At 35.0% G+C, this 20,773-nt stretch overlaps 2 protein-coding genes across 3 annotated transcripts in view; both read right to left on the bottom strand.

The window, feature by feature from the left end:
• The window catches only part of VTA1 (vesicle trafficking 1), a 68,248-nt gene extending 62,077 nt beyond the window's left edge, over window positions 1-6,171 (bottom strand). The window contains exon 1 of one of the 2 annotated variants that reach the window (XM_032274603.1): window positions 5,861-6,171. In XM_032274603.1, coding sequence (XP_032130494.1) covers window positions 5,861-5,972 — 112 coding nt within the window. In that variant the 5' untranslated portion in view covers window positions 5,973-6,171. Of the gene's footprint in view, window positions 1-5,506; window positions 5,792-5,860 lie in introns of those variants that run through there. The other variant, XM_032274604.1, reaches the window with a different exon arrangement.
• Window positions 6,172-15,269: 9,098 nt separating this feature from the next.
• GJE1 (gap junction protein epsilon 1) lies at window positions 15,270-17,582 on the bottom strand. The gene is given in 5 exon segments (XM_032274434.1): window positions 15,270-15,910; window positions 15,912-15,984; window positions 15,986-16,196; window positions 16,670-16,928; window positions 17,544-17,582. Coding segments are annotated over 5 exon segments (804 nt in total). The 3' UTR covers window positions 15,270-15,688.
• Window positions 17,583-20,773: the final 3,191 nt, after the last annotated feature.

Here is a 20,773-nt window from a genome sequence, read left to right on the forward strand (position 1 = left end):
CTATATTCAATCAACAGGTACATTTTACAGGTTATCTACCATTTCTTAGATACTGTATTAGGAGTTAGAGATTAAATGATCATCATAAGACATACTTCTTATTCTCATAGGGTTTACATTTTTTAATGTAATATTAATAATATTTAGAGAGAAAGCATTCATTATTTGGAAATTCCATTTATGTGCCAGGTAATTAAAAAAAAAAAAGACAACAATCCCTGTCCTCTAAGATAATCAAGGTTAAAAGGCAAATAGATGTTTATGACACATGTGATGAGGAGCACACAAGAACAATTTCTAGATCATCTTTATGAGGTCATGAAAAATAATCTGTAGGAAGTAAAATTTGTACTGAGTCAGTAAGTTGGTCAAATTAATAGGAATGCTGAAGGATTCCTGGCAGAGGGCAGCACATAGCCCATGGAGCTTTTATGAACCAGCAAGTAGTTTAGCAAAATAATCTTGAGTTTTTGTCTCAGAAAATAATGTTTCCTTGCTCTAGCAATTTATAAAACTCTTATGTGCGCAAAGATCATAGAAATGTATCCCTTAACACGTTTTTATGCTGATGTCTACACCTTTCCATGAGAAGGTTAAACAGGTACAAAAAATGTGATTTCTATACTACATCAAATACTGACATCTAAAAATTATATCTTTCAAATTAAAATATAGTAACTTAATATTCACCATGTTTTAAAATATGAAAAGTTCTTTTTTAAGAGTCAGAAATTTTACATTGTTTTTTTTTTTCTTTTAACCCATTTTTCCATTTACTTAGCCTAAACAATTTCATTAGAAAGGAATAGATTTGTATGCTCAAGTCTTCACTTGATTGATGTATCACATTTCTCAGGCACAAAACACTGAAAATTGAAATTCAAATTTGTACAGAATTTCCTGCGAAATAAGATGTTAAGTGTTAAAATTTTCTTCCAAAATTGAGTCTGCAATTGCTACAATACATAATTGATCAAAACAAAAATAATACACATTTCAATAATCATTAAATATAAAAAGTAATATTTTATTGGCAATGCATCTTATAGTGAATTAAATCAAATATTTATGTACTAATATTATTTATTACTATAATGAGGCAGAGGAGACTATTGGGGTTCTATTGCTATTTACTTTTACGAATTAAATTCACAAAAAATAACTCCCCCCACCTCCAAAATTCACATAAAGAAACAAATGACAATGGAAGAAATTTTGTCACAGCAAAATCATCAAATTCTTCAAATTTCTTCTGGGTTATAAGCTAAAAACCATATAATCACCTGTTATCAAATATTTTAAATAATTTTTAAGCTGACAATTAAATTAGGCCCACTTTAAAATTTGTTTAAAAATTAGAAAAGGATTTGTTACCCCATCATTAGTTATTCATTTTCTCAATTCCTGTGATGTATGCAAAATATATTATAAAGATTCATCATCTTCTTTCAATCAGAGCCTTCTAATTTATTGTAGGACACAGAAACGATCGGGAAAACTTCAAATACTAGTCCCAACATCCCTCAGCGAACAAACTAACAAAAAAATTAAGGTTTTTATCTATCAGCTGTTTTAAATGTACTTCAGGAAGAACAAAACAAAACAAAAAACCTCAGAGCTGAAGATTTTAGCTCATTTAGTTTAAAGAGAATGTCTACCATACTATTTAAATGGCAATGTCAGTTGCTAATGCCAAACCAATCAGCCAAGTAAGAGTTACTTTTTCAGAGAAATACAACGTAATATTACAGCTGGAATGTCAACTCATGTACCCATTTTATTTCTAAATTCTAATTCTAAAATAGCAATAAGCTGCAGAGCCTTGCAGGAGCTTGTTTAGATGAAACAAGGTATTCTCACCTTCAGTATTTCTCCGTTGTTCTTTTGTTTTGCTCTCAACCCAGGAATGGTATTCTTTAATAATAAATGTAGAATGAGGAGGTAAGGTCATTTTATGAAAATTTTTACCATTTTAAGAATTCAGAATACTGCAACACAAGACTGTTTTTAATATGAGGTATTACCCTTAACAGATACATGTATAATGTAAGAGACTCTAAAATACTGAGATTTTTCGCATTGTGGTCCTTCCATGTTCCTGTCCCTACAGCTAATCTTCCTCACATCTTCTTGCACATGACCTTGGCCCCAAACTGTTCCTCCTCACCATCTTGATAAAATCCAAAAGGACCAAACAATGGCTGCTAATATCCCAGAATAACTCCTCCCTCTTCTGAGATCCACTGACCAACTGTTCTTAAAAAGAGACAAACTCCAGGTGACTCCCTGCATCTCCCTTATACAAAGTTCCACGCACTTCCCCCCAAATTAGAATGCTCTTTTGGAACCTTTCATGCCTAGCATTTTTTTTTTTTTTTTTTGAGACAGAGTTTTGCTCTTGTTACCCAGGCTAGAGTGCAATGGTGCGATATTGGCTCACTGCAACCTCCGCCTCCTGGGTTCAAGCAATTCTCCTGACTCAGGCTCTCAAGTAGCTGGGATTACAGGCATATGCCATCACACCAGGCTAATTTTGTATTTTTAGTAGAGACGGGGTTTCTCCATGTTGGTTAGGCTGGTCTCAAACTCCGAATGAACGTTTATTCTCTGCTCTGACTGATTTTCTTGTTAAGACCAGGAAAGACAGGAAGGTCTATCCACTACCTTAATTAATGGAAGCTTCGCTAACACCAGGAATTTGAACTGTCTCTTTTGTCTGGACACACTTGAGGATTTTTCACCTTCTCTTTCAAGGTAATACAACACAAAAAATGCATCCTGAGATGCATTTTATGTATGCATCTCAGGATGCATGAGAGTATGCCTTTCTGCCTTAAAGTGGGAGAAGGACAATTGTGAATGGGATGTAGAAAAAGATAAGCAGCATATTATAATACTTTACTACCCTGACCACAGGAGCTTTGTCAAAATCAGTCTTTGGAAGGAAAACACGGAAGTTAAGAATTGGAAAACTGATTCCTTTGGAATTACTCCCCCAGTTTGAAGAGTACTGGTCTAGCATGACTAGTGCACAATTGTATGGAAAGAAGTCACTATGAGCAGTGTTCTGTTGAAAAGCAGAATCAGACCCACAAATACAGCAGCTACAGAAGGTATCAATCAGCAAATATAAACCGATATATTTAATGTGTTCAAAGAAATAGTGTGTTTAAAAATATCAGTAACAAGAAACTATCAGAAATGGCCAGGCCAGGCCAATATGAAAACAAAAAGAGAACACTCAAATAAAATATGAAAGTAGAAATTCACTAAGAGGGTTAAACAATAAGATATAGGGAGGTAAAGACAGACCTCAAGAAATTACACAGAATGCAGCACAGAAAGACAAAGAGATAAAAAATATAACAGAATCAAGAGCCAAGGAAGTTAAATGGAGAAGTGCAATAGAGATAGAAGAAAAATTTGAACAAATAATAGTAGAGAACATTTTCCAAAATTGATTAAAAACACCTATCTATAGATTTAGAAAGTCAAAGTCCCAAACAAATACACAAAATCAGAAGGTAAGTACTAAGAAATTTATAAATTGATTACATTTTTAAATTAAGAACTTTTGAACACCAAAGGTTTTCATAGTGAAAAATCAAACAGAAGTGAGAGAAGATATTTACAACACATATAACAAAGGATTAACATTTAACATTAAGACAGGACTGTGATAGATAAATGGGCAAAAGCAATAAACAAGCATTTTGAAATCGAATCACAAATGGTTAATTAACATATGAAAAGATGCTCAACCTCATTTAGGCTCAGAGAATTGCAAATTTCGCTCCAATGAGACACTACCATTTCACACCCACCAGATTGTCAAAAATTAAAAAATTTAATGACATCAAATGTGGTGAGCATATTAGTGTTCATTTTATTATTCCTTAACTGTCTGCACATTATATATGCTTTTATATGCACCTGTTTCATAACCAAAATTTTTAAGTGTCACCTGAGCAATAAAAATATTTCTTCATAAAACTGATGAGAGCAGTTTCGGTGAAATACTGGGCAAGAAAACCAGACTGCATGGGCTGAAAGGTTCTACAAAAGCATAAAGCTAACTTACAGACAACTATTTCAAGCTTACCTATGAGGCTGGACAGGCAGAGCTGCAACCTTAGGGAATGTCATGGTGAGAGTTTATATTTTTAAATAAAGTTAACTGGATTAGGTTCAGAAAAAAACACCAAGAGGGACAGGACAACAGTAAATAAGGAGTCCTTGGTCTGTCACAAAAATACATTATACAGGGACCAGGGACAAGAATTTCCTTTAGGGATGAGAGATTCTTTGTCCTTATCCCCTCACTCCCAAGTTCGTTCACTCCAGTCACAATAGTCTACTTGCTCCTGCTTTCAGCAAGCCTCTGCCTCAGGACTTTTATAACCTCTATGGAGAATACTGTTTCCCAGATGGTGCAAGCCATGCCTTTCAGGCTTTTCTTTCCCCAAATGTCATCTCAGTGAAGTGTTCCCTGACCACTATGAAACTGAAATCCCATCTGCACTCCCTGCCACTGCTACTCCTGAAACTCTTATTCCTTTTCCCTTGCTCTATTTGTCTTTATAAGCTTTTAATACTCAGTATGAAAGACTAGGTTGTTGAATCACTGTACCTCCATTGTATGTAAGCTCCAAAAATGCAGCAACTGTAGTCACAGGGCCTACTAATGCTTGATACAAAGGTAGCTCAATAAACACAGAATGAATGAATACGGACCCTCCTTGAGGAGACTGAAGAAAAAGTAAAATGGAAATAATGCTGGAAGATTCGAACCAAATGAAGTAACACACAAAGAATGATCAATTTGCTGCCCACAAAAGACATGACATTTGAGTTAGATCTTGAATCATGAGGAGTTTGCCAAGTGCTAGAAAAAGGTTCACATTCCAAGAGAGTGAAGAACATGGGAGGTCTAAAAGGGTTTTGCACATTTGAAAAACAGGGTACATTTGCAGTACGGCAGGGATAACAGTGAGCAGATTTTAGCTAACCTTACAATATACACAATAAAGGACGCATTATATCGATCTTCTCAACTCTAAAAATGCTTTTCAGAATTATAGTTGTTCAGTTACTTGTTTTATTTGCAGTAAAGAGTACAGAATACAAAATAAAGTTAACACAGAACTACTCCCTTTACTCATTGCAAGTTTGAACAGAGTTAACTTACACTGTTTTTAAATCAAACTGTAGATTAAACGTATCACACTCAAAATGAAAATATTGCTTTCAAAGGTCTCAACAGCAGTTATTATTCAAAGAAGTTAAAACTAAAAATTCTCTATGGTAGGAGAGAGCAGCGTGGTGGGAAAAGGGGAATGGTCAGATTCAACTGCTTATTTAGTATCAGATACTCTCTATTTAACCATTTGAGTTTTAGAGTTTTCCCTCAGCTTGCATGCTGTCATAAATAACTTTCACTTATTACTATGTTTTCAACTAGTCTATCGTCCTTTTATCCCCATCACTACTTCTTTCGGACACTCACCTTCGTTTCGAACCTAACTCAACTTATTTTCAGGATTACTGTTTGAGACAGGAGGCTCCTGTGTGTATGCACAGAAAGAGGACCTTGGAAGACTGTATTCCACAGTTCAAGAGCCTGTGTGGTCAGTACTGGAGCAAATTTTAAGTACAAGATAGGAGAAGCAGTGGACGCCATGGTGCTTTGGGATTCCTACAGACAGAGGGGTGGGGACCCAGGGAGTTCTCTGGGCAAGCGCGAGGTCAAAGCTCAAGTCTAGTACTAGGGGGGCGGGACATGCCCCAGGAATCTCGGTAGGTGTGTGGGCCCTGGAGTGTAACTGGGAAGGGAGGGGCGCGGTCACTCGGAAAGACTCACAGTAATAAGCCACCACTGGGTCCCGCTTGTCATGTTCCTGAGCCGTCCTCAGATGATGCTGTATGCTCTTAAACTGTGCGGGGAGCGGGGGCAGCAGAGCAAGCGCGGCCATCTCTACTCAGGAATCACCACTTCCTACTCGCGCGCCACCAGCACTTCCGCTTCCGTCCGGACGGTCGCGCGCACGGGTGTTCAGAGCAAATCCAGCCCACTCTTCCGTTGCTCAGCGACGTCAAGTCAACTACGGATGCTCAGCTGGGACAACCTCGGCGTGTTTGGCTCTCGGCAGTTAGAACCCAGAGAAGGCTGAGCGTTTCGACGCATATGCCGCGCATGGCACTGTCGCTCTCTGCTGGTAGGAGGAAGGGTTTTTGTTTTGTTTCACTTTTTGGTTTGTTGTTTGTGGCAAAAGGAATGATAGAAAAGGAAAAACAAGAAAATAATGTCTGTTGAATGGGAGAAAGTATAAAGTCGAGAATTGCCTTTGGCGTCATTCAGGAATTACCACTTCTGGTTAATATTCCTTATTAATATTTCATATTAATAGTGTCCATTAAAAGCCTTTTTGATTTTAGAAACTTAAATTTCAATTCTTGCATGAAAAGAGAAATAACGTGTTTAAATTTTAAATTACATTTTTCTGTGTTGACATACTGGATAAAACAACCAGATTTATCCCCAAATTAAACACTAAACACGTGAAGCTTAAAGAAGATCAAACTTTTGTTCTTAACTGGCTAGTATGTATTATAGTGAATGAATAATCTGCATATCGCCTTTTTTTTTTCTGGAGAGTAATTAACAATTTGCAAAGTATTTTCATATTTATTATCTTGTCTTAATGTAAGATAGGGTGTCTGGGACTTGTTCAGTGCTGCTAACTCTTAACCTTGTGCAGTAGGCATCAGCTTTTCCTTCTACCTTCAATGACTTCAATTCTCTTCCTCTCCTCTCCATCCCATACTTACATCCTTCAGGACTGTACACTTTACTTCCTCCAGTAACCTTCTTTATTTTATCTCCGTTCTCAGTTTTGAGGATTCATCTTAAAACTAGTTTTCACTGAAATCACACTATCCTCAAGAGCCAAAACCTCCAGCTCTGAAGTTTCCCTCTGCCTACTATTTTCTGATCACCCCCTCACCCCCAGAAGAAACCACTCCTTGTCCTTATGTTATCCCACTCTACATACGTTGTGTAGACCTATTTGCAAAGTCCATCATCTTATTCTGGGTCTGGCTTTTTTACTCAGCGGGAAACTGAGTTCTGTATTCTTCCCCAATCTCAGCAGCATATTTCCTACCGCTGGAGTATGCATGGTTTCTTTATTTTCCTCCTGCTCCCACAATCTGGACTTTCCAGTACAAACCTGCAAGATTGGTAGAGAAATCGACGAAGAAAAGCAGACATGGATAACCATAAATGTTTTCTTTCTATGCTCACAACTTTTCATTTGTTTCCTAATACTTCTTGATTCTCAACTGCAGCTGCCCTTAAAGATCAACTTTAAAGCCGGCTCCAGGCATTCTCACGTAATTGTTCTAGGTTGGATCCTAAATGTCAGTATCTTTAAAAGGTCTTCGTGTAATTTTAACGGTACACCTAGGGTTGAGGGCCAGTTCTGTAGTCCATAGATGATGTTTCAAACTTCTCTCACTCTCTTCAAGCTAGGCACTCTGCCCCAGTTTCCTTGGTCAACAACTGCCATCTCCTGCTACTGAAATTAAGGACACCACCAGATCTGAATTATTTTGACTTGCCTCTACCACAACTTTAAAGTAATAATTACTAGCTAGCAGCATTTCCTGAGCAACAACTATGTATCATACACGTTTCTAGGGTCTTTACGTTAATTTATATACTTTGCACCACAACTCTATTAGGAACATATCATTATCATTATTTTACGGATGAGAAAAATTAAGATACATAGAATCTGGATAACTTGCACAAGATCACAGCCAGGAAGGATGAGTATTCCACATTAAAATCTAGGTGTTTGGGTTTCAGAGCCTGTGCACCTAACCATACTACTTGACTATGATGTCTTTCTAGACCTTGTGTTTTATCTTTTCTCTGTTCCATCATCTTATGCCTGAGAAACAAATGTTCCTGTTCCGGTAAAGACTGCACCTTCCTGTTATTCTCCTTATCTTCCCTTTCAGGACTGAAGTTTGCTAGTCTCCTTCTCATTTGCATACATTCATGCATACTCTCATTTGTACACTCTCATGAGCAGGGCTGGGGGAAAAATAAGAAGGTGAAATGGTTGAAATTAGATTTTACTTTATATGATCTGACAGCTCATAGTTTTCTCTCTCTCTCTCTCTCTTTTCCCTCCCTCCCTCTCCCTTTCCCTCTCCCTCTTTCTTTTCTTTCTCTTTCTTCCTTTTTCTTTCTTTCTCTTTCTTTTTCTTTCTCTCTTTCCCTTGTTCTCTTTCTCTCTCTCTTTCTTTCTTCCTTTCATTCTTTTTGTTTCTTTCTCTTTCTTTTTCTTTCTCTTTCTCTTTCCCTCTTTCTGTCTCTCTTTTTCTTTCTTCCTTCCTTTCTTTCTTTTCTTTCCCTCCCTCACTCCCTTCTTTCCTTCCTTCCTTCCTTCGTCACACTCTATGCTGGAGTACAGCACCACTATCAGAGCTCACTGCAGCCTTGAACTCCTGAGCTGAAGGATCCTCTTGCCTCAGCCCCCTAGTAGCTGGGACCACAGGCATACACCACCATGGCTAAATATTATTATTTTGTTGCCTAGGCTGATCTTGAATTCTAGGCTCAAGCAATCCTGCTGCCTTGGCCTCCCAAAGTGCTGAGATTATAGACAAGAGCCTCATGCTCTCTTCTTTCTAAAAATGTGACCCCTTTCATGAGAGGATAATTGATACAATTGAGAAAAGTACAGAGACAATGTTAGTGTAAAACACATTGAAATTATGTTATGAAACAAAGTAAATATTAATGACTGTGAGGTTGCTTTTTCTTGTTTTACTATGATATTTTACTAGAAAGATCTAAATTCTTCTCCTTTCATCTCAGACCAGTTTCTAAAGGATCTGACATCACCCTCCAGGGCTGGGCTAAACGTTGGCAAGTAAGGGAGGTCAGAGCTGTAGAACAAACTAGGGGGTGAAGGCAACCATAGGAAGAATAAAAGGGAGAGAAACTGCAAATGACTGGTGTTTTGATGGGGGAAAAAAAAAACATTTTGCACCATCACCTAGACTCCATGTGTATGTGTGATCATCTGACAATAAAAGTATTCTTTGTCAGTTTGGTCAGAACTACTTTGGTGGCAAATGACAGCACATCCGTCAATGTAATCAGAATAATATATATCTATAGCTGTATCTATTGGGTATACTGTCGGTGGTAGAAATTTGGCTTCCAGTATCAGGAGACTCACATCCTATTATTTTAGCATCACCCCCAAGGAGAAAGAATTTTTCCTTAAAAGTTACAGCAGAAGAATGTTAGGGAAGAACCTCATGACTTCGCCAGAACCACTTGCCACCGCACCCGCCCATGGCTGGGACATGTAGACACTGTAAATATTACATTTTATGTTGTCAACATGGATATTTAGTTGTTCCAGCACCATTGAATGACATTAGCGCATTTAAAACAATAAGCTAACTATATATGAGCAAACATATTTCCAGTCTCTTGATTGTTCCCATTCGGTATACCTACCTTCATGTCAGGTCCACATGATTTTGATTATTGTACCTTTAAAGAAGTCTTTAGAGTATGTAGTGTAATTCCTCTGTCTGCTTTTTTTTTTTTTTTTTTTCTTTGCTTTTTCAAAATTGTGTTGGCTATTCCAGGTCTCCTATATCTCCATATAAATTTTAAAAACAGCTTGCCAATTTCTATATAAATTTTCTAGGATTCTGACTGGAATTATATTGAATTTACAGATCAGTTTATAATGACGGAGGTTACACATAAGTAAGACTTCCAAGCCATGGACACGACGTGGTTTATTTTTCCACTTAAAATGGTGCAGTGGCTCACGCCTGTAATCCCAGCGCTTTGAGAGGCTGAGGTAGGTGGACCACCTGAGGTCAGGAGTTCGTGGCCAGCCTGATCAACATGGTGAAACCCCGTCTCTACTAAAAATACAAAATTAGCAGTGATGGCAGATGCCTGTAATCCCAGCCACTTGGGAGGCTGAGGAAAGAGAATGTCTTGAACTGGGGAGGCAGAGGTTGCAGTGAGCTGAGAGCACGCCATTGCACTCCAGCCTGGGCAAAAACTCCATCTCAAAAAAAAAAGTCTTTAATTATTTTCATCACTGTTTTGTAGTTTTCACTGTATAGGTCTAGCATGTAGTTTGAAAAATTTATTCCTATACATTTCATATTTTTTTGATTTCATTGTAAATGATATTCTTTTACATTTAAATTTCATTTTTTGTTGCTCTATAGAAAAATTCTTCTTCTTCTTCTTTTTTAAAGAGGCAGAGTCTTGCTCCGCCACCCAGGCTAGAGGGCAATGGTGCAATCATAGCTCACTGCAGCCTCAAACTCCTGGGCTCAAGTCATCCACTCACCTCAGCCTCTGGAGTAGCTGGGACTACAGGCAGGCACCACCATGCCTGGCTAATTTTTTTAAAAAAATTTTGTAGAAGTGGGGTATTGCTATGTTGCCCAGGCTAATCTCAAACTCCTGGACCTAAGCGATCTTCCTGCCTCCACTTCCAAAAGTGCTGGGATTACAGGCATGAGCCATAGTGCTTGGCCCATAAATTTAATTTTTTGGAACATCCTTTAGAATTTTCTATGCATATGATCTTGTCTGTGAATAAAGATATTTATTATTTTGCAATTTGTATATTGTTCGTTATTATACTTATTGAATAAATATATATTTAAGATGAAGTTTTATTTTGTTTTCATCTTATTGAATTCCAGTTCAACATTAAACACAAGTGGTAAAAGTAGATAGCCTGGCCTATTTTGAGACTACAGGGGAAACTGATAATTCTTGTAGGTTACCTTAGATGCTATTTATCAAGTTTAGGTAGAACCCATTTAAAGTGAGAGGTTTAGGGTTTGGTTTTTAGTTTGTTTCCTTATAAATGGGTGTTAATAATACAAGTTTTCATTCCTGGGGTAAACCCTACTTAACATGATGTATTATCTTTATATATGTTGCTGAATTATATCTGCAATTATATTTTTGCTAAGAATTTTTAACGTCAAGGTTATGCTGGCCTCATTACATGAAATGGCATATATTCTCGTCTAATTCCTAAAAACTATTTTGGAGTATTATTTCTTCCTTAAACATTTAATGAAATTCACCACTGAATTAATGAGGGCCTGGTGTTTCTTTGTGGGAAGGCTTTGGATTTAGAATTTTAAAAATAGATGTATGGCTAGTCATATTCATATTTTTTGTTTACATCCGTCAGTTTTTAGTAGTCTGGAATTTAGAATTGTTTTCATCTAGGTAGCAAACTTATTGATCTAACATTGTTCATGATGTTTCCTTATAATCACTTTAAGGTTTTACTATAATGTCCATTTTTGATTTATCTTATGGATAACTTTCATTTTCTTCTTTGTTATATTATCAAACTAGAAATTTATAAATTTTATTAAACTTTTCAAAGAACTATATTTTGGTTTAATTGATTTTCTCTTGTCTGGGTTTTTTATTACTGTTTTATACTTGTATTTTTATTTGCATCATTCTATTTAATTTGTATTTAAATTGTCTTTTAAAAACTTCTGAAAGTGAGAATTTAAAATCACTATATAACTTCTTTTCTAACATAAATAATATTTAGAACTTCTAATATTCTGCCAAACACTATTTTAACTGCTTTCCACTTATTTTGATTTTGCATTTTTGTGCTTGCATTTTTGGTTAAAGTAGTTTTTAATTTCCCAGGTAATTTTTTCTTTGATCTACGGGTTCATAAAAGTACTTTGTTAATTTTTCAAACATTTGGATGCATCCCTGATACCTTATTTTTATTAATTTCTAGTTTAATTCCATTGTGACCAGAAAATAGAGTCGGTATGATTTCAATCCTTGAGACTTCCATATGGGCCAGCCAATGATCTCTATTGGAGAATGTTACACACACACTTGCAAAGAACGTCTATTCTGTTGTTGCTGGGTGGAGTATCCTATAAATATCAATTAGTTTAAGGGGCTTGTTAGTAATTTATAATTCCTCTGTATCCTTTCTGATGTTCTATTTACTTTGTCCATTTATTACTGAGAGAGATGTGTTGAAATCTTTAGCTATAATAGGATGTATTTCTCTTTTTAATCTATCAAGTTTTGCTTCATGCATTCTGAATCTCTATTAACTGGTGGCATACATATTACAATTATTATGCTTCCTGATGAAATTATACTTTAATCATTATGAAATGTCTCTTTAGTCTCTGTCATCATTCCTGCTGTAAAATCGACTTGAGTTTTCTCATATTAATATAGCCAATTGAGCTCTCTGATGCTTAGGGATTGCATGATACATCTTTTCCCATTTATTATCTATAAAATATTTAAGATTTTAAAATATTAAACCTTTTAATATTTAAAAATGTTTAAAGTGGGGTTCTTATTAATAATTTGGTCTGACTTTTAAAAAATACATTTAGACCATCTCTATGTCTTTGGAATGCTAAGATCTTTTGTATTTATTGTTAACTATTGATATGTTTGGGTTTGGCTCCGCTACCTTGTTATTGTTTTCTATTTGTTTCATCTGTTTTTGTTCTCTTTTTCTCTTTCCTGCTGTCTTTTGTATTAACTGAATGTTTAATGATACTAGCTAATTTTGTTTGTTTGCTTGTTAAGCTAAAATTGTGTTGCTTTAATAAACTGGTTGTTTTATATTTTAAAATACACATCTTTAAGTTGTCATAGCATACTTCAAGTGATAATATACTTTACATATATTACAAGAATTGTACAATAGTATACTTCTGCACTTGATTTGATTTGCCAGAGGTTTATCAATTTTATTGTTATTTTCAAGAATGATCTGGGATTTATTTATTTTATTTTGTTTGTTTTCTAATTTGTTACTTTCTATGTACATCCTTATTAAATTATGTTTGTTCATATTTGTTTAATAAATTATTATGTTTGCTTTTTGAATTACATTTATTGTTTTCTTTTTCATAATAGATGTATTTCCAGCTGTCAATTTTCAATGCACTACAAATTTGGTCATGTCTCATAGGTTTTAATATGTAGCATTCTACTTCATGTTAATATAAATAGTCTAAAAAACTTCAGTTTAAATTACCATGCTTAACCCAAAAGGTTTTTATGAAATAGTTTTAAATATTTCAAATGGTTACATATGGCTTAGTTTTGATGTTCTTATTTTTGCTATATTTGCATTTTAGTCAGGAAAATTTGTTTTTATATTTGAATATGAATTTTTGTATATAGCATTTATTATTCAGGAATACATAGCTGTGTGCTAACAATTCTGATATAGCTACTAATAAAATGAAATCATAGAATAGTAGGTCAGTAGTGAATTTACAAGATTGTCTAAACCACCTCTCTCATCTTATCTCTATCTTTAAACATAACAATATGTAGTGTTTACTTGAAAGAAATAGAGGCAAGCAAGGTTTCTTTGGTGGCTTAGAGATGCCATCCTTCCACCTTGTCAGTTGAAGCGATCAAGAATCCAACAAAGCCAAAGAAGATAGCTAGATTTTAATGGGCGCTACAGCAAGGTGAGAGCTGGAAAGGAAGAAGGCTCCAGAGATCTGCAAAGGGCCTTCAAGTGAGTCCTGATCAGTAAGACATCCTTAAATACCTTTCCAGAAAAGTAACTAACTGAAAGGATCAAAAGGAACAATACTCAAGATTCACACAAGACTGAGAATAGTTGCTATTCCCAAAAGTCAGAGAGGAAAAAAAATCTCTTAATAACTGGATACATGTTGACAATACGCTACCCTGAAGGATGAATCAGAATAAGAATAAATCCAAGTGTTCATCTATGATTGGGCAATAGTGTTAATGGGAAGTCTTCTGTGGGATTTTTTGAAAAAAATGATCTTCCCTGAGAAAGAATCCTGAGAGGCAAACCAGAAGAAGGTCCTTTTGCCCCATCTCTCTTCTTTCCTTGGACACAGAGAGAATCTGTTTCTTATAGCAATGGCAATTTATGTCATCACCACAAGTCAACCAGCAGGAGGGTAAAATTCAAGATTTTTGAGACTAATGAAAGAATAGTATTTCCGAACCACCAAAGAGGCATCTGATAGAGCATTCAGAAAGGTTCTTCCTTAGTAGTGGGGCAAAATTTGCCTTTCAGTAAGTACTACATTGGTCATATATAACAAAGCTTAAAAGCAGAAAGGATCATCTGTTTCCAAGTAACTTAACTGTGCTGCAGAACTAACTTGAAAAATATTCATGAGAAGAAAAATAACTGGCATCCAACAGGATAAAACACACAATGCCTGACATTCAATAAAAAATTACTAGCCTTGCAAAGATGTGGGAAAAATGGGACCCATAATGAAAATGTGTATGTTTGTCAGCAGATTGTGGGAGCATTCCGCCTTAAATGCAGGTAATCAAGGGATGTGTTATCTATAAAGAATTTTAAAATAAGGATGAAATATTAAACACTGTTGCTGTTTATTAACACCAGTGGTTAATTTATCTAAACAAAGAAAGTCAATAAATATCCTTTCTTTGTAGAGTGGACTATTTTTACCAGTCCCCACCCTCTTGGCATGCCACTGGCTCACATGCTAGAGTATGATTTTATAAAGATATTAAATCTTGATGATCTTTTTATTATATTAACTTTTTAATGCAGTACATGTAAAATAATAGACATCAGTAGCTATTTATGGAGTGAAGTTATTGGATTTTCTCCTATGCTTTCATGTAGAGAAAACCTCAATGATGAAAACCTTAAATGCAGAAATTCATGATATCAAATAGGCTGCATAAAGCTTAAGGAAAAAATGGGAAACCTGAATGTTTGACTATACTCATTTTCCTACTACATTACCAATATAAGGCAGTAATACGTCAAGATTTTAATAATACATAAAGATTTTAAATAATATCAAAAGTATCAAATTGTTGGTAAGGCAGACAGATAAAAAGAAATGCACCAAATCAATATAAATTTGTCTCTGAAATAATTTCATAGTTATTGAGGAAGCCTAAGCGCAATATTCCTTTTTGATAACCTTAAATATAGAAGTTATAGTTACAGTACATCGGTGGGCACAGAAGGGGTTTTTCCCAAGAAAAAACAAGGATACCATGCACAATATTATTCATAGCATTTTTTATTTATTTGGTAATATATTTCTATATCATTTAATATTAAAACTTTCAAGAAAACTGTATGAATAAAATTTAAAAAATGTAATTGATCCATTTCTTCAAGTTAATGATCAAACTATAGAATTATTCTTTAATAATTAATTTACAGTTTTTTTGCATAAATAAGTTATATTTTACATGAGTGCAAAATAATGACACCCTCAAATTTAAAACTGCATAGTTCCACAGGAAGGGAAATATGAAGATCTGAATTATATCCTGGTTGTATGACTTGGGACACCTAAATTAATCTTCCTAAGCATCGGTTTTCTATTTTGTATAAAAAAGACAATAAAAGTTACTCTGGCCACAAAAAAACTGTGATTAATTGAGCTATATGTGAGAGAACTCTGTAAAAGCACTGTTTAAAAATAAATTAACAGTAGTTGTATATATATTTTCTAATAAAAGTGATCAAAATTAAAATAAAATGAAATATTTCTTCAAGAATCCCTATCTTACAACCAGATATTATATTTTATATTGGCATAAATTTCAGACACATTGAAGTAAGCTTGTTTTGAAATTGTGGTACTCACTGAATAAGATAAAACTAAATAAAAATGATAACAGTAGCATGACAATAGGTAATCGATTCTTTGGCCATTGTTTGAATAGAAAGTATAATCTTCTAAATATGATCTCAAAAATATCAGCAACAGATAATACTACTGTAAGTGCTGTAAATGTGTACATTGCAATGAGAAAAATGGTTTTTTTCAAAGTGTTCTGGAACCATGCATCTTATAATCATGTTTTCCCCAAGAGATCTAGCATCACACAGGTAGAGATTTTACTTCGAAACCAAATAGATGAATCTGAAGCCAAAATGCTGTTGCCTCTAGACTAATTCTTAATAAAACAGAGAGTATATAAATTATAGTGTAGATAGGCTTTTGAAGAATGCTTTCTTGATTGATGCTTTTACATGCAGGATATGCAGCATAAAGATGGAAAATACCTCCAGGAACCAGGACAATCATAGTTGTAATGCCCAGAACAACTAAAGTATGTCAGAAATGTCTTAGTAAGGCAATTAACCAATATGTAACTAAAAATACACTCCAAATACACTAACTCCAAATACAATAACTTAAAAATTCCAAGTTTCATAAAAATCTTACCTATGTCTTAATATAATGAAGGTAGTAATGTTGAACATATTTATTTTTAAAACATAGTCATATATTATTGTAATTGTCTCCCAATGACTGATAATGATGCAGTAGTTTATTAGCCAGCTAATTCTATATTCTGAATATAGTTCTGGAGAACAGTGATAACATCAGTAGATAATAAAATGCCAGAATTGGAAGAAACTCCTAAAATTCAATTTATCTGAAATATGCAGTTAATTAAAGAAAAAGCAACATAGTCCTTTAAAAAAAACTGTTAAGAGTATTTCTCATATTATGACATTATTTTACATTTAAAGAGAAAATGAATTTGTTGTAAAGTTAATGTTTATGTACACACAAAAATACTTAACTTGTGGAGAGATTGGCCTGAACTGATTGTAACAGATGAGATTTGTTTCTCTTTTGTCTGAATTGCAACTGAAGTGTAAGGCCTCATTCCCATAAACTGCAAAGCCTAGTACCCCAAGGAAGAACATTTGGGTCGATCCAAAGAAACGGGTGTGGAATTGACCAATCGGAGGTTTAACCTTTTGTGATTTTAGAAGAAAAAAAAAATCTTTTAAAAACAAACAATAAAGGAGGACATTTAAAGAGTCCTATTACCACATTAAAAAAATGTAAGATTCAAGAAGTTTTGAAGCCAAATAGACCCTTAGAGATCATCAAATCAAATATAATTACTGCATTATGAGATTTCTCACTATTAAAATATGAAAATTTCTCACTATTAAACTATTAAAATATGTCTCCATTAGCAATGGAAACATGTTGCTAATTAAATGTGTAAATGTGGAAATACTTAACCAGCTTTGAATTCAATTAATACCCCCCCCCACGGTCATTCTTTTGAAGTAAAATCAGAATATCTAGCACTTCTTTTTGCAAATTAGATAACAACTCCAGTAGTAAGTTTGGTCCATACACCATCTTAACAACCAAATAATGTTTATTAGTTATAATTACAGTTTTTCTTCCTACTTCTTAATTATGGAATTGAGAGAGTGAGCTATGCGAAAACAACAACATCTAAAGATACTTCCTGAATTTTTCTTTTTATAGTTTTAAATTAAGAATATTTTGAAGTATATTGTTGATACTTATAGTATTCTCCATAGACATAGAGGAATTTATTCACCAAGGCTTATGTAAATCAGGTTAAAATACTCAGAAAAGATTCATACAATTGATTTTTTTGTTTGCATAATACTTACACATCCTTCATAGAAGTTTCTGATGTAATTTAGAGACATGTCTCAAGAGATGTTATCCTGGCATTCTGTGGGTTAATTCTTGACCCACATTGCCAGTTTGCTTCTGCCAGAATCAAACTCTTACATTCTCTCAGGACTCTTAGAGCAGAAAACACTCATCACTACAAATTTCTCTCCCCTCCTCCTTTTCTCTTAGATCTCTGGGGTCCCATTCAACCTTACTACCTCTGTCTCCCCAAAAAATGAAAACAAAGAGACAAAAGCAGAGAACATGTGGCCAATCTAATAATCCCTTGACTTACACTATCAGCATAGCCAGCCAGCCAGCCAGCCAGGAGAACCAGCAAAGCAACAGGCCAGCCCCACAAAGGCTCTGAGCACTCAACGCTTCTGCAATTACCTGAAAATTGCCTGTATGTAAATTAGTGGGTTCTTTATCTTGGAGTTTTCTCTGATAATGTTGAAGTAATCTTTTTTTCTTTTTATTTTATTTAGATGTTTCCTAAAGGATAAGTACTTGGGAAATATTCCTAATTCTTTATTGTTTACTACCATAGAGTATAATTAATTTCTGGGTAGTCTAAGAAATTGTAACACAGGATGTAATAGCTATTGCGTCATTGAATATTATTGATGTATTGCTATATTTGTCTAGTTTTTGAATGCTTGCCACAGACATGGAAAAATCTATAATTAGATCTCTGGGCTAAGGAAAAAGATAGGGAACTGCTAATTCAGGCAAGACCAGGAGCTAGCACACATTGTGAGAACAATCCTTCCCATCGTTTCTTTTGTCCTTCAGTAGATACATCATCTTTTGGACATTGTTATGGGTGTTGAGGATCAGCAGGGATCAAGACAGACCAGTAACTACCTTCTGACTTACATATCTGCTTACTGTCTTCCATCTACCTATAATGTCATACAGCTAATCATTGATCATATCTGCTTTCTTCACTTGCCTTTCTCATTTTCTTGTGATCTGCCAAAGGTTGTGACTCTAGACACCGTCACTGCTTTCTTCTAGCAAGTGGAGAAGTGACTGCATGATACATATATTTGTAACTAATAAACAAGGGGCAGGAGTCTCGTTGAATAGGAGTGCTGTGCTGGATAGGAAGTAATAAAAATGAACAACTTAATGATCCCTCAGAATGGTTAGATAAAAGATATTTATGTATATTCCCATCTTCTCAGAATGAGAATTTCAGGGTTGCTTTGTGTTGATTCCCTTAAAGGGACATCTAAAAGCCCGAACAACCATTTGCATAAGAAGGAATCCTGCTTTGGCTTTTACCAATATACAGTAATGAATGCTATTGTTTAGTCAATAGTATACAATTATCAGACATGTAGAATCATCAATGTCTCCTTTCAGGGGTTTATAAAATTGTCTTGAACCTTAACTGCAAGTGTAGAAGAAGGAAATGAAGCATCATCGTCATTGCTGAGATCTATGAGGGGCCATGTAATTAATACCGATCTTTCTTTTACATGTTCTGATCCAATTGGGTAATAACACAAAGGAATAAAGCATATGTGGGCCAAAATATCACACATAAAGATTAGACTGAGGAGGGATGTTGCTTATCCCTTTAGGAAACTGTGATCCTTAGTGACACTGGCCTCACATGTATGGTAATTGGTAAGGCTGTTTATTGGAGTGACAACCTGGGTTTCTTGCATGCTAACAGTTAACAGGTTCCAAAAGCAGAGAAAAGGTTACTCCCAGTGCATAAGCATTGTTTAAGCCTCTGCTTGCTTCATATTTGCTAATGTTATATTAGGCAAAGAAAGTTTCAAGACAAACCCATATTTGAGAAACATATTCTACCGCTTGATGGATCTGTGAAGTCACATTGCAGAGGTGTGGGTGTAAGAAAAGAAAATATTTGTGGCCAACTTTGTATTCTATCATAATGTGCCCACTGGTTACAAATATTAACATCCCTCCCACATGTCTTCACCATCATTCCAGGATGCCAAAACTGTCATCTAATTATAGAACTAAGATTGAAGTCCAGGATTTTGTGATTGGCGTTATATCTGGATGTGGCTACTCTTGATCTAGAATCTAGAGAAACAAAGGGAAAAGTTGTATTCTACATTATATCAATATACAATGGTGTTACAGGGATAGGATAACTATAATAGACACTTCCGCTCCAAAAGTGGGAGAACAGAAAATAGGTAACTGTCACTGTCCATAACAAGCCTGGAATCTTGTGAGGAAAAATATTGCCAGTTGTCCCTACTCTGGAAGCAGGGAACATTTCATGAGTAAGTCATGGTAGTATTACCCAGAAAGCTGTTCCATAGTATATCATACTTTTCTACTTAATGGAAGTGGTTCTCTGGTACATTGTTGTCAGTGGCCTGTAGCTCCATTCTCTGTATTCTTGGCTGGAAGCATCTTCCCTTTTTCATTTAAAAAGAAATTACTATGCTCAAATAAATAACTTGCGCAGATTGCTTCTTGCCTGAAGAAAGCTGGGGGACCAGAAGTCTTTTTTATAATTTGACCAATATCTGTTTTCTTTAAGCCAAAGTAATAGTTGTTTTGGTGGTATAATCTGCTTAATTATCCTTTGGTTTTCTGTGTAACAGATTTCATATACTTAGCTTTAGTAAGAGTCATGCAATTAAACACATACTTCTCCCTACAAACATATTTATGCCTGTTTTAGGATTAGGCTTTTCTGAAGTGCTTTTAAGATATATAGAAATCTTTTGTCTAATTGAGATAGCCATTAGTCATGCCTTAAATATATGAAAAGCCTTATCAAAGGACATTATATCCACGCCATTAATTTGACTTTTACAGTAAGACCATTTGTTAATGTTTTTCTCATTTTTAAATTGTAAATTTTTTGTTTCTTATTATACTTTAAGTTCTGGGGTACATGTGCAGATCTTGCAGGATTGTTACATTGGTATACACATGCCATGGTGGTTTGCTGCCTCCATCCCCACTTCACTTACATTAGGTATTTCTCCTAATGTTATCCCTCCCCAACACCCCTGCCCCATGCTATTGTTCCCCAAGCCTCCCCACCCCCCAACAGATTCCAGTGTGTGATATTCCCTTCCTTGTGTCCATGTGTTCTTATTGTTCAACATCCACTTATGAGTGAGAACATGTGGTGTTGGTTTTCTGTTCTTGTGTTAGTTTACTGAGAATGTTGGTTTCCAGCTTCATCCATGTCCCTGCAAAGGACATGAACTCATCG

This window comes from Sapajus apella, unplaced genomic scaffold (genome assembly GCF_009761245.1).
Source record: "Sapajus apella isolate SASKATOON/1434 unplaced genomic scaffold, GSC_monkey_1.0 scaffold6, whole genome shotgun sequence".
Taxonomy (NCBI): Eukaryota; Metazoa; Chordata; class Mammalia; order Primates; family Cebidae; genus Sapajus; species Sapajus apella.